General features: G+C 45.9%; 1 protein-coding gene across 1 annotated transcript in view; it reads left to right on the forward strand.

Annotated features, from left to right (window-relative positions):
• The window catches only part of MPV17 (mitochondrial inner membrane protein MPV17), a 38,409-nt gene that overhangs the window by 7,730 nt on the left and 15,467 nt on the right, over positions 1-15,212 (forward strand). Inside the window, exons 3-5 of the mRNA XM_078600617.1 lie at positions 2,568-2,683; positions 4,154-4,246; positions 5,348-5,443. Of these exons, the coding sequence (XP_078456743.1) occupies positions 2,568-2,683; positions 4,154-4,246; positions 5,348-5,443 (305 nt within the window). The remainder of the gene's footprint in view (positions 1-2,567; positions 2,684-4,153; positions 4,247-5,347; positions 5,444-15,212) is intronic.

The following is a 15,212-nucleotide window of genomic DNA, read 5'->3' on the forward strand; positions in this document are numbered from 1 at the left end:
GCAAATGTGTTTGAAGACATCGTATACTTTTTAATACTTGAGTTTTTGTGATTGCCACTTACACTGTTTTTAGTTAGCTATAGAATAATTTACAGCCCTTGTCTGAATGAAAGCCTCCGCATGCTGTGTCAGTCAACAGGGGGGTGGGGGGGCGTTGGATCATACTTCCCCACGCTGGTCAGTGCGGGTTGGTGAAGGGGAAGAAGCCTATGACCGGTTTTCACTCGCCACTTTGTTAGTCGTGGCCAAGAATCGAACCCAAGTCACCGGGTTCACAGCACTAATACGCTTGCGCGACCACTCCACCCCATTGTTATTTGCGTTGTCGAAACTAACGAAATGCCACGATTGCGAGGCCGTGAAGTTCAATCTCCTTCGTGCCGTTTGCAGAGACCATGTTCTTTGCTCCAAAAAACTCCAAATGCCTGGACTCTATACCCTGCAGTGGTTATCGATTTTGCCCTGCAACGAAAGTGGCATGCCATTTGTGATGCATGCACGCAGGGTGTCACAGTGAGTGGCGTCAGTCACATTCTTGCACATTTGCTGAATGTCACGCCAAATTTTGTTTCGTGTCTGCGAGCTAGTCGCAAAGTTTTTTCGAAAAACCTGGGCTTTGTTTACAATCTACCATTGTCCCCTTTTGCCATCCAGGGCCAGCTCAACTGGTACCAACATATGTACGATATGATAAGCTTGTGGCCTGAAATGTAACAAAAAATATTGTAATAGACGACTGAATGCATCATCATTCATGTAATTATAACTTGAAAATATATTGCAGGTTATTTTGCGGTGGAACAATTCACCCTGCGCGCCTCTAGGCATTCCACGAATTGTCAGGATTCAATTAAAAAAATCGGTTCTCTTTTTTTACATTCCAGTGAATGGCAGCACCTCTAGTGGCTGCAGGGGTCACATGATCCCATTACGTACACCAGTGGCGGTGCACTTCATGTATCATGAACTTAAGAATGGATATGCATCACTTAATCGATGTGTCATTCCATCCCGAATGTTAACGTTTTGGGCAGTGTTTCTTTTGCAGAGCGAAGAATAATGGATAAGGCCCATTGCTCGATACGTTAGCCTAGTACAATATATATCTTTTGTATTCATGTTCAACTTCTTTTGCACCATACGTAACCAAGCGTACTAATCAGAGGTGCTGGGATAGGAAAATAAACTAAATACGAAAAGTAGTTATAAAGAAATTAGTTTTCAATCCAGATTTAGAGTGCATAGCTCCAGTGTCTTCCTAGAGGGAGCTGTAGAGGGCCCCTCTAGAGTTGTCTATGCTAAGAGCCAATATGAATGACAAATGTGGCAAGTTCTCTTTAATCCGTGGAAATCGAGGCTTTGTGTCATGCCAGGGCATTCAGACACATGGCCGGTAATTGAATTTCATATTCATATCTGCGACTAAAAATGTCCTTTTAAACAGACAGAGCATTTTGAAATGTGAAAAAAGATAAAAGTGATATGCTAAGTTGTTAACTTTTTTGCTAATTGGTTTTCCATATTTCATCATGAAATATTAAATTTTACATTTTGATGTCCTGTGCTGTAATTGAGACTTAGATTTATAATTCTGATTCATCATTTTGTGGCAGGAATTGAGTGTAATCAGCCCTTACTTATGAAGTCCCTAAATTCATGAGACACATTTTTCACATTAGCATTCATTGTTTGCAGAGTTGAGATAAGCAGCCATATGTTAGGTAAATCCATATTTAGTCTAATTGTATATTTTTATATATTTTGCCCATATTACGTGTCATTTACTTCTGCGGGAGCTGTGATTTTGCGAGTTAAGTACAAATTGATTTGATCTGATTTGTCTCAATGTGAGGATGAATTCAGGTACGGCATTATGTGCGTGGATGTGCTAAAGGCTCCACGCTGCGTTTGAAGCAAAACTATGATTAAATTAATGCAATTGGGTCCGTAAATGTTTAGATAATTTTCACTCTCAGGCTGTTTGCGTTCATATTAAAGTGCTACAATATAACTTCGTTATCTAAATTGTCAGCTTTAAATGCCTGTCAGTCAAATTCACGAAGTACGGTATCACCAAAGGAAGAGCCCATTGTGATTTTGAATTTGCTGTTTTCACGTAATATTTCAGAAATTTGATTTAATATTAATCTCCCGTATCAATATTCCCCACGAGAGTCGATGTTCATTTTTAAGCGCAAAAGCCCTTGATGAAAAGCCACTGTGGAGGAAGTTTTAGTCCAAGCCGCAGTACAATTTCACGGCATAAACAAGGCAGACTTGTTTATCACAGAGAGCAATATCCAGCCCCGTGTTGTATAAGAACGCACTGCGCACCGGGCAAAAGGGCTCTTGCCCGCTGCATGGGGTAGAAAGAAAATAAAACTAGGTTCAGTTGAAATCCGTAGTTGTAGAATACCTCCCCCCACCCCCTGGGGTAATGAAGAAATGAAGAACCCATGGCCATATGTCAGGTGATAGCGGCTTGTAATAACCTGACACTGTGGCCTTGGGCATGAGCAACGATCTGATCTGTCATTAATCATGGCTTGTGCGTCTGACCACACCAGGTAGCCTTGTCGGTGTGGGTGACATAATCTCCCAGCAAGTGGTGGAGCGCAAGGGCCTCCCGAATCACGATGGAGCGCGGACGGCCAAAATGATGCTCATTGGCTTTGCGTTTGTGGTGAGGTTTGCACGAGTCCAATTATCAAATCCCTGTTGTTTTGGCTTCTGTCTTGTTGAAATGTGTATAAATAATGTGTGTGTGTGTAGCGGAGAGAGTGGTAGTGTAGCGCTTAGCGCACCGCGCTACAAATCCGGCGACCCGAGTTCGATTCCCGCTCACAGCCGCCAATCCTGGGCTTCCCCTAGGTCGACTCAGCCTCAAATGAGCACCTGGTGCGGTGTATAAATATCGCCACTGGGGAGACAAAGGCGGCCGGGCGTGGTTTTGGCCACCCACCTTCTTGTGTGCCGTGCCGTCCTTCAGAGGTGCTCACTAACAGCACTTGCCCCAAGAGTCTATTGCAGGCTATACGGGGGATCTTTATATTTGGGTAAATATATGGAAATACTGCAGTGCAGATATTGAATCAAGATCCGATTTCAGGATGCACGAATGCAGTAGTATGGGCTTCTGTCTTAATCAGTTTTTCCTATTTAATGCACGCAGCTGATTGAAGAGTAAACTGTAAAAAAAAAGGAAGGCTACAGGGAAATCAAGGGGTGGAGAGGAAGTTCTTCTCTGTGTGTAGTCAATGCCGATTTGAAGAAAGAAGTCACCCGCCCCCAGAAGGAATTCCACGAGTTGGTGAACTCACCCCCAGAAGCAATTCTGGGGACGAGTTGGGTTGGGGTGAGGGGGGCGAGGGAGTGTGGACAAGACCGATAATTTTATTCAACGAGCCAGCGATGACATTAATTTTGGCATGTTGGGCTGGAGAGAAACGGGAACCAGATCCGATGTAACGTCGAAGATTCTTTGGCGTAATCAATCATTGTCCTTAAGTCACGTCATCCCGTGGATCATTATACTTCAGCGCTCGAGAAGAGACGGGGTTAATCAATGTGAGCCTTACATATCAATAGTAGCATGTACAGTAGGCGGAGGTGAACTACTTCCTACCTTGCGTGAGAGCCTTGCCTTCTCTCGGAGCTCCCGAATATATTTTTTTTAATTTCTAAGAGAGATTGTACCCCCCCCCCCCCGCATTAATTTCCCCCCCCCCCCCTCTTCGGCTTCTGCAAATCGAATTATAGTAGCAAAGCTTTGGGGGGTTTTGTTTCCCTCTCGCCACTACCACCTCATCAGTTGTACACAGTCGCAGATTTAACAGAGATTGACGTCGCATCCGAGGTCGGACTTCGCTTCACGTGAGCACCTCACCCCCGTTCCACTTCGCTCGCAACGTCGTCTCGGCCTTAAGTGAGCACCTGTTTGTATATAAACGTCAGCACTCGAGGGAGGACAAAGTTGGACACACCGCTCCTCATGTGCCTTGCTGGAGCCCGCCTTCATAAGCGCTTGCCAGTAGTAGCCCTTTCCCTTGCAGTCTCTGGGGCTGAACAAGCCTCCGTCGTATTTTGTGTGTGTGCGCGTGTGTGGGTTTGTGTGGCTCGTTGTGTTTGCGCGTGCGACGCGCACTGCTCGCAGGGACCTGTGATTGGGGGCTGGTACCGGGTGCTGGATCGGCTGGTTCCTGGCACCACCAAGACTGTTGCCCTCAAGAAGATGGCGCTTGACCAGGTAATACGGTTCTCGTGGTTTGGTTAATATGCTGCATAGCTCATACACGTCCATCCGACTGCTAGATGAGCACCTCCAATCACTGAACCACCGCTCCGTATACACAACGCTGGTCAGTACGTGTTTGTGAAGGTGAAGAGCGTATATACGTGCGTGTACGATGCAGTACAACAATGGCTTTTTCTGCACCGCCCACTGTCGCTTGCAACGTAACAACCTACTCGTGGCATGGTGGTCGCCCATCTCACCACAATTCTGGCTTCGGCCTGCTTGGTTTCCAAGATTTAATGAGGTCGGGCACATTCCAGGGTGTAGCACATACAGCAACGCTCTGCAAGATGAAAACCTCTGATCCAGCTCTGTAGCCTGCATAGGAAAGGGCTGTTAACGAGCACTTAATAAGCCTGGGGCGTAATAGTCGGCATCAAGTCCTACGGCTGACTAGTGCTGATGCTGTCACAAGACATCATGGTACTTTATTTTTATTATTGGTGGTGTAATGGTTAACACACTAGACCTGCAATCCAGAGCGCGCCGGTTCAATCTCCAACCATGGCAGTTCACACGACGGTGCAAGAGACTTTCATCCAGCGCAGCAAAATATCTGGGAAAGACCACAGTTAGTCGATCACAGAGGTCGCAACCGGGTACCCGATACCCGTACCCTACCTGATACCCGGCTACCCGTACCCGGCCGGGTACGGGTACGGGTACCCGTTTGCGACCCTGGTGCGGCCAGGTACGGGTACGGGTAGGCCGTGAGTCACTGGTGAGTAACCGTTTGTCACTCATTTCGGGTAGGGTACGGGTAGGGAACGGGTACCCGTACCCGGCCGGGTACGGGTACCCATTTGTGACCCTGGTGCGGCCGGGTACGGGTACGGGTAAGGAATCAAAACCCGTTTGCGACCTCTGGTCGATCAACAGGTCTTGTGGAGTGGAGTAAAGTGTGGGTGCTCCCACCTCTATGGAAGAGAATGCCAAATACTCTCCCTCGAGGGGCTCTCAAGATGCCTCGACTGGCGGCCCTTCTGCCAGCAGCGGCACGAACAAGCAATTGCAGGGCTGCGACTTTACCCTTTTTTCAATTCTCGCCCGCAGGGAGCTTTTGCACCGCCCTTCCTGGTGGGCTTCATGTCCATCGTGGGGACGCTGAACGGTCTGACGCATCCCCAGATCCTGGACAAGCTCCGCAGAGTACGTCCGGCCTTTCACTCGATACGGCAGCGTTCATTTCGTCAACGGAATTGACGACGAAAGTGCGTTCGTCAACCGGGAAGTTTTTTTTTCTTCTCGAACGGGTTTCCGTCAACGGTGAGCGGACGAAACTCGTCCGGCGTGACGATTACTGCGAGCGGCCCGCCAGAGACCCAAGCGCGACCGAGCTCGACGGGACAAAATTTACGAGTCGAAAGGAAATGCAAAGTAATGTGGCAACGTCGTTGGAGAGACTGCATTGAGGAAAACCAAAAATGGCAATTGGCTGTCGAGTATGTGTAAAATAATCTACCGAGGTCACGTGGCTAATATTCGGGGAAAGGCAATTGCCTACCCCTCACGCCAATATTGAATAAGTCGGCGTGTTTGACTAGGTGGCTGATTTTAGAACTGCTTATTGTGTTTAGTTTATTGTTCTTCCCACGCACTTCCGATTAACACTTTTGGCCACTTCCGGTGCGAGAGAAGTTCAACATACATGCATAACATGTATGTACGTACTACTAAAACTAAGAGAATGACATGAAATCCAGAGACAAGACTAAAACTCTTAAAGGCTCTGACCTACTGGACAAATACGATGACTAAGTTAAAGGATGCTGCCTACTCCATCCACATTGCAGCAGATGAACCATTTCCGCCTGCAGCACAGCTTTGCCTCGATGTAGAGTTGGAGAGTCTTCCGTTTGCACATGTGTGGGTCTTCACCGTGCACCCCGGCTTTCATTCCACACGGTTGAGACAAATTCACAAACGATGTTACAGTAATTGACGTGCCGGCAACGTGGAAATATTCTTTCACTTGCGCGATGCTTTTTTCGGGTCGTGCCACGTCTCGTTCGGCACGATTTTCCGACGTGTTCGCTCCGCTTACTTGGGAGCTTCTTCTATATCTAAACTCTGAGCTGTACTTCACAACCGCGGAAAAAACGATGGCAGAGCAGTCAAAGAGTTGCAGGCATTCGCGACGGGCGTAAATGTGCCGCGGGCAACTTGTGTCGCAACAAGACGACACGTTTTGCTGAAGTCTGAATGTTTCGATTTAAAGCTTTCCTGACTGCAGGGATTCATCTTCTTGGTTCTTTCGGTAAAGTCACGTAGAAGGAAAATAATAAAATAATAAAAATGAAACATAATAAAATAATTCTCACGACGTTTCGGCCACAACGCAAGCAGCCGTCCTCAGGTGGTCCTCAGGTGGACGGCTGCTTGCGTTGTGGCCGAAACGTCGTGAGAATTATTTTATTATGTTTTATTTTTATTATTTTATTATTTCCCTTCTACGTGACTTTACCGAAAGAACCAAGAAGATGAAGTCTGAATGCCTCGGCAACGTGAAGTCTACGGCGGAGTTGCCACCGTTTGGTTTGGGGAACGCGGCGGGTTTTAAAATGAGGCTTCCAACATTGATTGGAGAGCACGGACCAACATTCATCAAATGGATTTGCTGTCCAGAGCACCAGGTATAAGCCATGTTCTCTGTGCCGGCGTGTCTTCCAGCGTCGGTGCAACTTGCACCGCTGCATGAATTTTAACCTTGCCTGACCCTCGGCAGTTTAAAGGTTGCCTTTGCATGCCCACTAACTCACACTAATAACCTTGCTTTGCACAGCACAATTGAATTCAAGAAATGTGTCCCGCGATTACGAATGGCCTTTGGAGATTCATTCCGATGAACGTTGGACTTTCGCATACTATACCGGGCACACGGCCTTAGACTGCCAAATTCAAAAGGCTTACAGGACGTGCTGCTCTTTTAATTTGTTCTGGTGGTGTGAGTCATACCCTGTATGGTGCTGTGCCGATCCAATATATTCACTGTCTCAAGGATTGATCACAACATCCACATCTATTGCTGTCCTGCCCCCGCACCTGCGATTAGCGCGGTTGGCTACGTACGGTGCGAAAGAAGATCAACATACGTAGTAAATATTGTCACATAGCATACGCATGTGTTTAAATTTACAGACTTGCTATTATATTCTTGGTTCTTTTGGTAAAGTCACGTAGAAGGGAAATAATAAAATAATATAAATATAAAACAATAAAAATTCTCACGACGTTTCGACTGCAACACAAGCAATCGTCATCAGGTGTGAAATCCACATGATGATTGTTTTATATTTATATTATTTTATTATTTCCCTTCTACGTGACTTTTCCGAAAGAACCAAGAATATGAATCCCTGCAGTCACGAAAGCTTTAAATCTAAATATAGACTTGCTGTTGTTATTATTTTATAGTCACGTGTGTGCATTTGGTGTGAGTGTTGTGATCTACGGAATGTATTACAGTTGAATATTTGTAAATTATAAACGTAATTTTTGTAATATTAGATGTTTACGTTATGGTAAATGTATTGCTTCTGTTACAAAATTCCAGTGTTCGGTTACTGAGTAAGCGTATTTTCGTTTATCTTAAGACCAGGATTTTGTGCGTACTTGTAACTTAGTTACTTGTAGTTTAGTTGGTAACTTCAACGCAAGCACTTAATCTTGCCACAAGTGTCATCGTCATTATCGTCATCGGCCATGATCTGTCCACATCTTGATGAGGGTCATCTTCAGCCATCACCATTTCTCACGGCCTTGCTATGCAACAATCCATCTCCATCCTGCACGTGAGCCGATTTTATCATTCCATCTTCACGGTGGACATCTTCCTGGGCGTTTTCTATCGACCACCGCTCCATCATTTGTGTTGATCATCGTCCCTCTCGCCCTGTGTCCCACCCAAACCCACTTTTCTTCAGTCAATCTCTCTGTCTGTGTGTGCGCCACATCCTTTCTCAAAAAATGTTTGGCGATCATGGCCTCCCTTCCATTTATCTCTGCCGATGATATTTACTGAAGAACTTCGCATTAGTCTCCCAGTAGCATCCAATTGCTCAAATTGTGATTTAATTTGCGGTTTTCCCAGGCTTCTCGTACCTATAATTTACCCAGTCAAGACATTACATTCTTAGTCTCTTGTGTTATCATTACATGTCCAAGAAAATATAACGTACCTTTCTCTCATTATTCTTATTACTTAACAGTCAATATTCTACGAACTTGTGTGTGCTCTCTGATTCATCCGTATGTTCCCAGTTTGTGTTAAAGCGTAATTCCTAGTATTATAATAGTTTTATTTTATATTGCGTCAATCATGCCAACTGCATCCCACAACGCTGCGTATATACGGCCAAATCCTATTTACAGCAACTACCAAGCAAATGAAAACACTCAGAAAATAAATATGAATAAAACAATTAAACAAATGGCACCAAAACAAAAAAGCCACACAGAACACATTTTAGTTTTTAATCACAACAGACAAATTAGTACTTAATGTCATATCCCGGACCACAATCCCAACTTCTCACCCAAGCTAGGAAACCTTCACAGGAGTGGCGGTGGGGCCTATGTTTCTAAATGTGAACGTCATTAAAACGAAGAATAATAAATGTGTATTATTACGCTTGTCTAGCCAGGAAAGCCTCGCTGAGTCTCAAGACTCTTTTACATGAGGGTCCTGCCACGTTTTCGCAGGAGGAGGCAATGTTGATACGTGTAATCTACAATTGATAAATTTTCAGGTATTTTTTTAGACACCCAGTTGTCCATTACCAGTTACATTTGTATGTTATCTTTAGCTAAGGGAGAAAACCGGCGAACCCAGGTGAAACGAAGTCATTCCATGCTCAACAGGGGGAGAATATACAAACTCCACATATCAAATGCAGGCCCATTTTGCTGTGGGTAGAATCACTTGTGCCACGCCACCCTGCAACCCAAATCGAACAACTACATGGAGGTTGCAATGAAGAAAGTAACAAAATACAAAACTGAATGGGAGTCTGGCAAGGAGATACACATTCACCGACGTTATTCAGCGCGACAATTGAAGCTGGTTTCTGAAAATGAGGCTGGATAAATAAAGGCATAAATATAATTGGAGACAAATTTTGAGCCGTTTAATATTTGCCGATGTTTAATTGGTATGAATTTACCTGATTATGATACCTGGTACTAATTCAATTGCAGTTAACTTAATTACACTTCAAAATACGCATAGACAGTAAATGTCGTAATTTAAAAGAATTCCACGTTTGCATTGGGCAACAAATAAAATAAGCATGTGAATTTTTCGAGTTAAAGCTTTCGCGACTGCAGGGATTCATATTCTTGTTTCTTTCGGTAAAGTCACGTAGAAGGGAAACAATAAAATAATAAAAAATGAAACATTAAAATTCTCACGACGTTTCGATTGCAACACAAGCAATCGTCATCAGGCGTGACATCTTTCAGAAGTGCATGTGAGTACACAAAATATGTAAAAATAAGCTTTAATCCAAAATCCTGTGTGAAAAGGGTTGAGTTTATAACCCTGGGTTTGGTTGACACCTTGACAGGAAAACATCACCGCAATGGTTTATTCAGCGGCGCACGCTCATGACATCTTACGGAAAAAAACATTTGCTCCGAGGGGGAGAGAGAGAAAAAAGTTACAAAGAGCGATATTTATACCAAGTATTTGAGCGGAGGACGGTGGAGGAGTGGGCGCGGGTGATTATTGCACTGGCGCTCCGAGAAAAACCGACGACCTCCGTTTAATTCTCAACCACTGCTAACATCAGCGACGAGTGATATCTCAACTAGTCCAGGCCCTAACCCCCCCCCCCCGGCTGGCAATCTACCTCACCTACCCACGCTGAGAAGCAGCGCGTTAAGGTACGGGGGCGATCCATTTATAAACACCCCACTGATTTCTAATGACCCTCTTCTCAAGGGTTTATTGAGCATTGCGAAAGTGACGGCTCTGTGTCTTGTCAAGGGGAGAGTGTTTAAAAATGCATTGCGTGTATTGGGATTTGTGGGAGACATGCAGAGAGGCATTGAGATGAAATGTTTTTCCTATACATTCTACCCCCCCCTCCTCTATATGTTATTCGTGGGGTATCTCTAAACCGATCACCGGGTATAGTCACCCTCCCCCCCCCCCCCATGACTTACACAATTTTAAACTGATAGATTGAATCGTTAGCTATAAACATTGTATAATTCGACTCGTGAAGACGCCCGCAGAAGTACGTTGGGAAAGCGGTCCAGCCCACGATAACTGTCCTTGAACTGTAACGGTTTTCATCTTCTTGGTTCTTTCGGTAAAGTCACGTAGAAGGGAAGTAATAAAATAAGAAAAAAATTAAACATAATAAAATAATTCTCACGACGTTTCGGCCACAACGCAAGCAGCCGTCCGCAGGTGAAGACCAGGTCTCCCCGACATACCTGGTTTTCACCTGAGGACGGCTGCTTGCGTTGTGGCCGAAACGTCGTGAGAATTATTTTATTATGTTTTTTTTATTACTTCCCTTCTACGTGACTTTACCGAAAGAACCAATGAGATGAATCCCTGCAGTCACGAAAGCTTTAAATCGAAACTGTAACGGTTATTCGAGACGAGGTTCTAAATCACAGCTAACCAACACCTCTTCCTTAGTTGATTTAAATGAACAACTCCCCGAGCAAAACGAGTTGATACGTAGCGGGAGTTTTAACATATCGCAGCGTCAAGGTTAAAGAGTGCTTGATTTATTGTTAAGTAGGCATGAATAACACAAGGAATAGTTTGACTGAAGGCACTTAAGCCGGACCATTAGTGAGATGCTTTTGACCCTCGTGCCGTCGTCGTGAGCTTTCAGACTCCGGAGAGCACGCGAGGCCCAGGGCTCGTTCACCAACAAGCCTGGCTTCGCGCTTGGCAAGCTCCTCAGACTCGGGCTCCGCGCACGTTTGCCGGAAATTACTCCGGTTAAGAAACGTTGCTGGCAAAGGTGGCACGGCTTTCTAGCAGCAGCCTGAACGCGCTGAGCGATTGGGGCTCTCGGAAAATCGTCACAGATGCCGCGTTGTCAATGTAAAATGACCACCTCATCAGCGGTCATTTTACTTGGGGGCGGGGGGGCGCCGGCCTGGTTTGCAGCAAGGCCTGTAGTTGTTTCGTACACGGCTGTATGTTTGAATTCAGACACAGACGTGAATGCTGATGCAAATTTCAAAGGTGGTTTTAATATTTTTTTTTATGTGGTGCGAAATCTTCTCTATTTACGGGACGTCTCGGAAGGGTTGAAGTGAGAGCCGTTAAAATTAGAACTGCTTGTTAAGGCCCCTATGGCCAGGATTTTCATTGGAACAACGCTTATTTTTTTACATGGCAATTACCATACCCAACGCACTGCCCATTAAAATATCCCAACTATGGACACGTGTTAGCAGTGACCTCAATGCCCATACAGTCATTAACGTTTCCTTCTTATTCCATGCGTCTTTGTATTTGCACCTCCGATTAGCACGGTTGGCTACGTAAGGTGCGACAGAAGTTTAACATACATACTGACATATGTATAAAAAATGTCAAATATATTCTGAGACGAAACTCATCCCAGCTCTGAGCCAGTGCTCCGGCAGTGGCTGCGTTTCTGAACAGGACAACCACTGTTAACCTGTACCACAAAGTGGTACTCATTTTATCGACCACACAGGAACGATGGGCTGAGTCAACCCCCAAACCCAGATTAGAACTCAGAACCTTCCATTTGTGAGCCGCTGGCTCAACCGCTGAGCCGCCCTGCCCAGTTATGGCTTTATATCGCAATTCATGTCCAGGTCTCGTATCCAAAGCACAACCTCAGTGTGGGGGGGAGGGGGAAGCAGAATGGAAGTCTTTATTGCCTTCGCTGAATGTGTCCGAAGTTCGCAGTGGTTCACAATGTCCTCCACGGTCTGATCAGGACACGGTTATTACAAACCATGGAACAGTTACAAACCATGGAACAGAAGAGGTGACATCACCGACACTTTACCCCATCGCTACGCGCCCTTTTGCCGTTCAACCAACTTTGCTTGTACCCATTTATACTGCTGGGTGGACAAGATGCGTTGGGGGTGGGGGGCGGCGTTTTAAGAAACCTGGCACCGTTGTTTCACCTCCCGTGTAGGAAAGATTTAATAGAACCGGCGACCTCTCGATTGCAAGTCCAGTATTAACCGTCGCACCACGGCAGCTCTGAACCATCGCATGTAAGACGTAAAAGTACTGAGCGCAGTCGGCAACAGGTGATGGGCGTCGTGATGATCATCTGCTTAATACGCGACTCGTCTCGTTCCGTGGATCCTCAATTTTGGACGTCCCAAAGTTGTCGCATTTGCATGATTGCCCCGAGTCTTTTCTATTCGTCAGCGTCGAATTACTCGCATAATTACCTGAACAAAATTACCCTGGGTGCTTTTCCCCGTGTCGCAGTGCCTCTGCCCTTGCGCTGCCAATTGATCGTCAGCTTTTATCCTTGTCCGACAGATTGCATGGCTATTTCAATCCCTGTCAGCATGCACACATTTCTGCACGCAGAAATAAACCTGTCACTTTGGCTGCTCGTCATCTGCGGAGGCAGTTTGTAAAGCTGGGAATAGCATGCTCTGTTGCAGAATAATAAAATCTTCGTCTTCCTGTCCGACGCACGGCCGCGCGGAGGATATTTTAAATGCGCGTGTGCGCACTTGTGCGGTCTAAAATATTGAGTTGTGTGTCCTTTTAAAGAAGGCTCATTTATTCTAGAAGTATGATGAAGCGGATGTTCATTTGGTTGCTGATGTTTTTGCGCATGTCGCTGGACACCTTTAAAGCGACATCACCCCATTTCAATGTTTCGATCTCAACACCCATTTATTCCAAAGTGGGAAAAGTTGACAAGAGGGGGGGGGAAGAAGGAGATGATCCATCTTTTCCTATGCAGTGAAATCTACTTGAAACCTACGATTCTTGCGAAATCTGCAGTTGGACCAAGTAGCAATAGTACAGAGGGAAGGGAAAAGTCTGTGGCTGGGTCAGTTGTCAGAAACGGGGTCGGGCAGGCGGTGTTTGCGTTTATTTTATCCGGATTTGTGTGGAGAAATTGATCATGAAATTGGTGATTGCTGAACATGGTGTAAATATTGGTGGAAGGAATGTTAACAAGACCAGATATGAAGTCGGGGGGGGGGGGGGATAGGTATTGTGACGACGATCGCATGATCTGAACAGCCAATCGCAGAGGCTGCTGCGTATCATCACGCGAGAAGGGGGAGAAGTAATGCCTGGCGAGAAACATCAGGAGAGAAAAAGCTTCGGTTGCGAGCGAGTTAAGACGGCGCATTCACGCTTCACAACCGTAAGTTGCAAAGCGTTAATTTAAAAAATAATTGCTTTGCTTTTTGCTTCCTTATCTTCAAGGGCTGATGCGGAGACGAGACGCGGGAGCGATATGGTGTGTAAGTTAATGGAATGGTAACGGTGGGAGATTGAAACTAATGGCTGGCTGTGAGTGATACCCGTTGGTCCCAGGTTTTACCGAAATGCTTCCGCGCGATATGCGCACCGCCACTGGCTGTTTGTGCACCACGGCAGACTTGCTCAAGATGTTAGTTGTCTGGGCAGGCCCGACGCTCAAAGCCTCATTTCTCTCAGTGACAAGGTGACACTGCTTGGCCTTGCCAGCCTCTCCACATTTTCAGCTCAGCGGGGCGAGTGACGTCTTTATTCCTGACACCCCCACCGCTCACTTTATTTTTTTTCCCTTCCCAATTTAACCCAACAGTTCCCCGGCCCCACGGCCACGGAGTGCAAGTCTTCGCCGTTGCTCGTTGCTTTTGTCCCGCTGCGATTGTCTTCTCCAAACGATCGCCCCGGTGACTCTTCTCGTGTGTCGAACATCGCCCTCGGGTCACGCGAAATCATCGGAATTTGAAAACGGAGCCGGCGATGAGCTCGGCAACGCATTTTCTTGCAAGGAGTAAGCGGGAGAATGCGTTGCCTCATTGCGACTTGAGCCATCGGCAGGTTCTGCACCACTGAAAGTGCCTTCGCATTGCATCGGGCATGAAACCAGCAACTGCTGAGGCAACTCACGTTTTGTGTTAATGCTGCGAGTTTTCCTCTGCCGCTGTGACGCGGTAATGTTAGAAACGCTCAACGTAGAATTCTCAATTGTTTTCTAAAGTGCGCCGTTCCCAGCTGAGAGCAGTTGCTTTGCCCTCGAGAAAAATAGAAACTGGTGGGGTTAATTGGGTAAAATTATGGCACGACCTGAAACCACGATTAAATCGCGCATGTCAAACCCACACAGCATAAGCACGTGAGCCATTTATTTGAATCGCGGATGTTCACTGTTACGTTCAGGCACGCAAATTGATGTGAGTGCAATTTTAGCAATGCACCAATTACTTTAATGTAATTGTGCAGACACTGTCCTGGCAAATTGTCAATAAATGCTTCTCGAATATTCACACAGCATTTGGACTTCTGAAAGAGGAGAGGTGTAGCGCAAGATATATGATTAACCGCATCTGTAGCATATCCTCCATCCGTAAAGGGGCCATGATGTCATCTCGTGCACATGTGGCCTTTTATCCAGCAGTGGATTGACCATGGGGAGTTGCTCATCAAGAGAGAACAGTCCATTGCTCGAGACAAACGTGTATAACAATTAACTTTTAATTCGCTTTGTCGCTCACCAAAAATGAATCTGAATTTATTTAGATGTACTGTTCAGGGTGGTCCAGATGTCTGGTCGCCCCCATTTAATGGGCACCACGGTGGCGAGATGTTAACTACCTCGTCTGGTATACAGGAGGTCCTGGGTTCTATCCCGACCCTTACGCCTGTATATTTGGAGTGTGCGCATGTTCTCCCTGTGGTTGCGTAGATTTTTTATCCGGGTCCTCCGGGAAC

This window comes from Lampetra planeri, chromosome 14, assembly GCF_965212315.1.
Source record: "Lampetra planeri chromosome 14, kcLamPlan1.2.h2, whole genome shotgun sequence".
In the NCBI taxonomy this organism is placed as follows: Eukaryota; Metazoa; Chordata; class Hyperoartia; order Petromyzontiformes; family Petromyzontidae; genus Lampetra; species Lampetra planeri.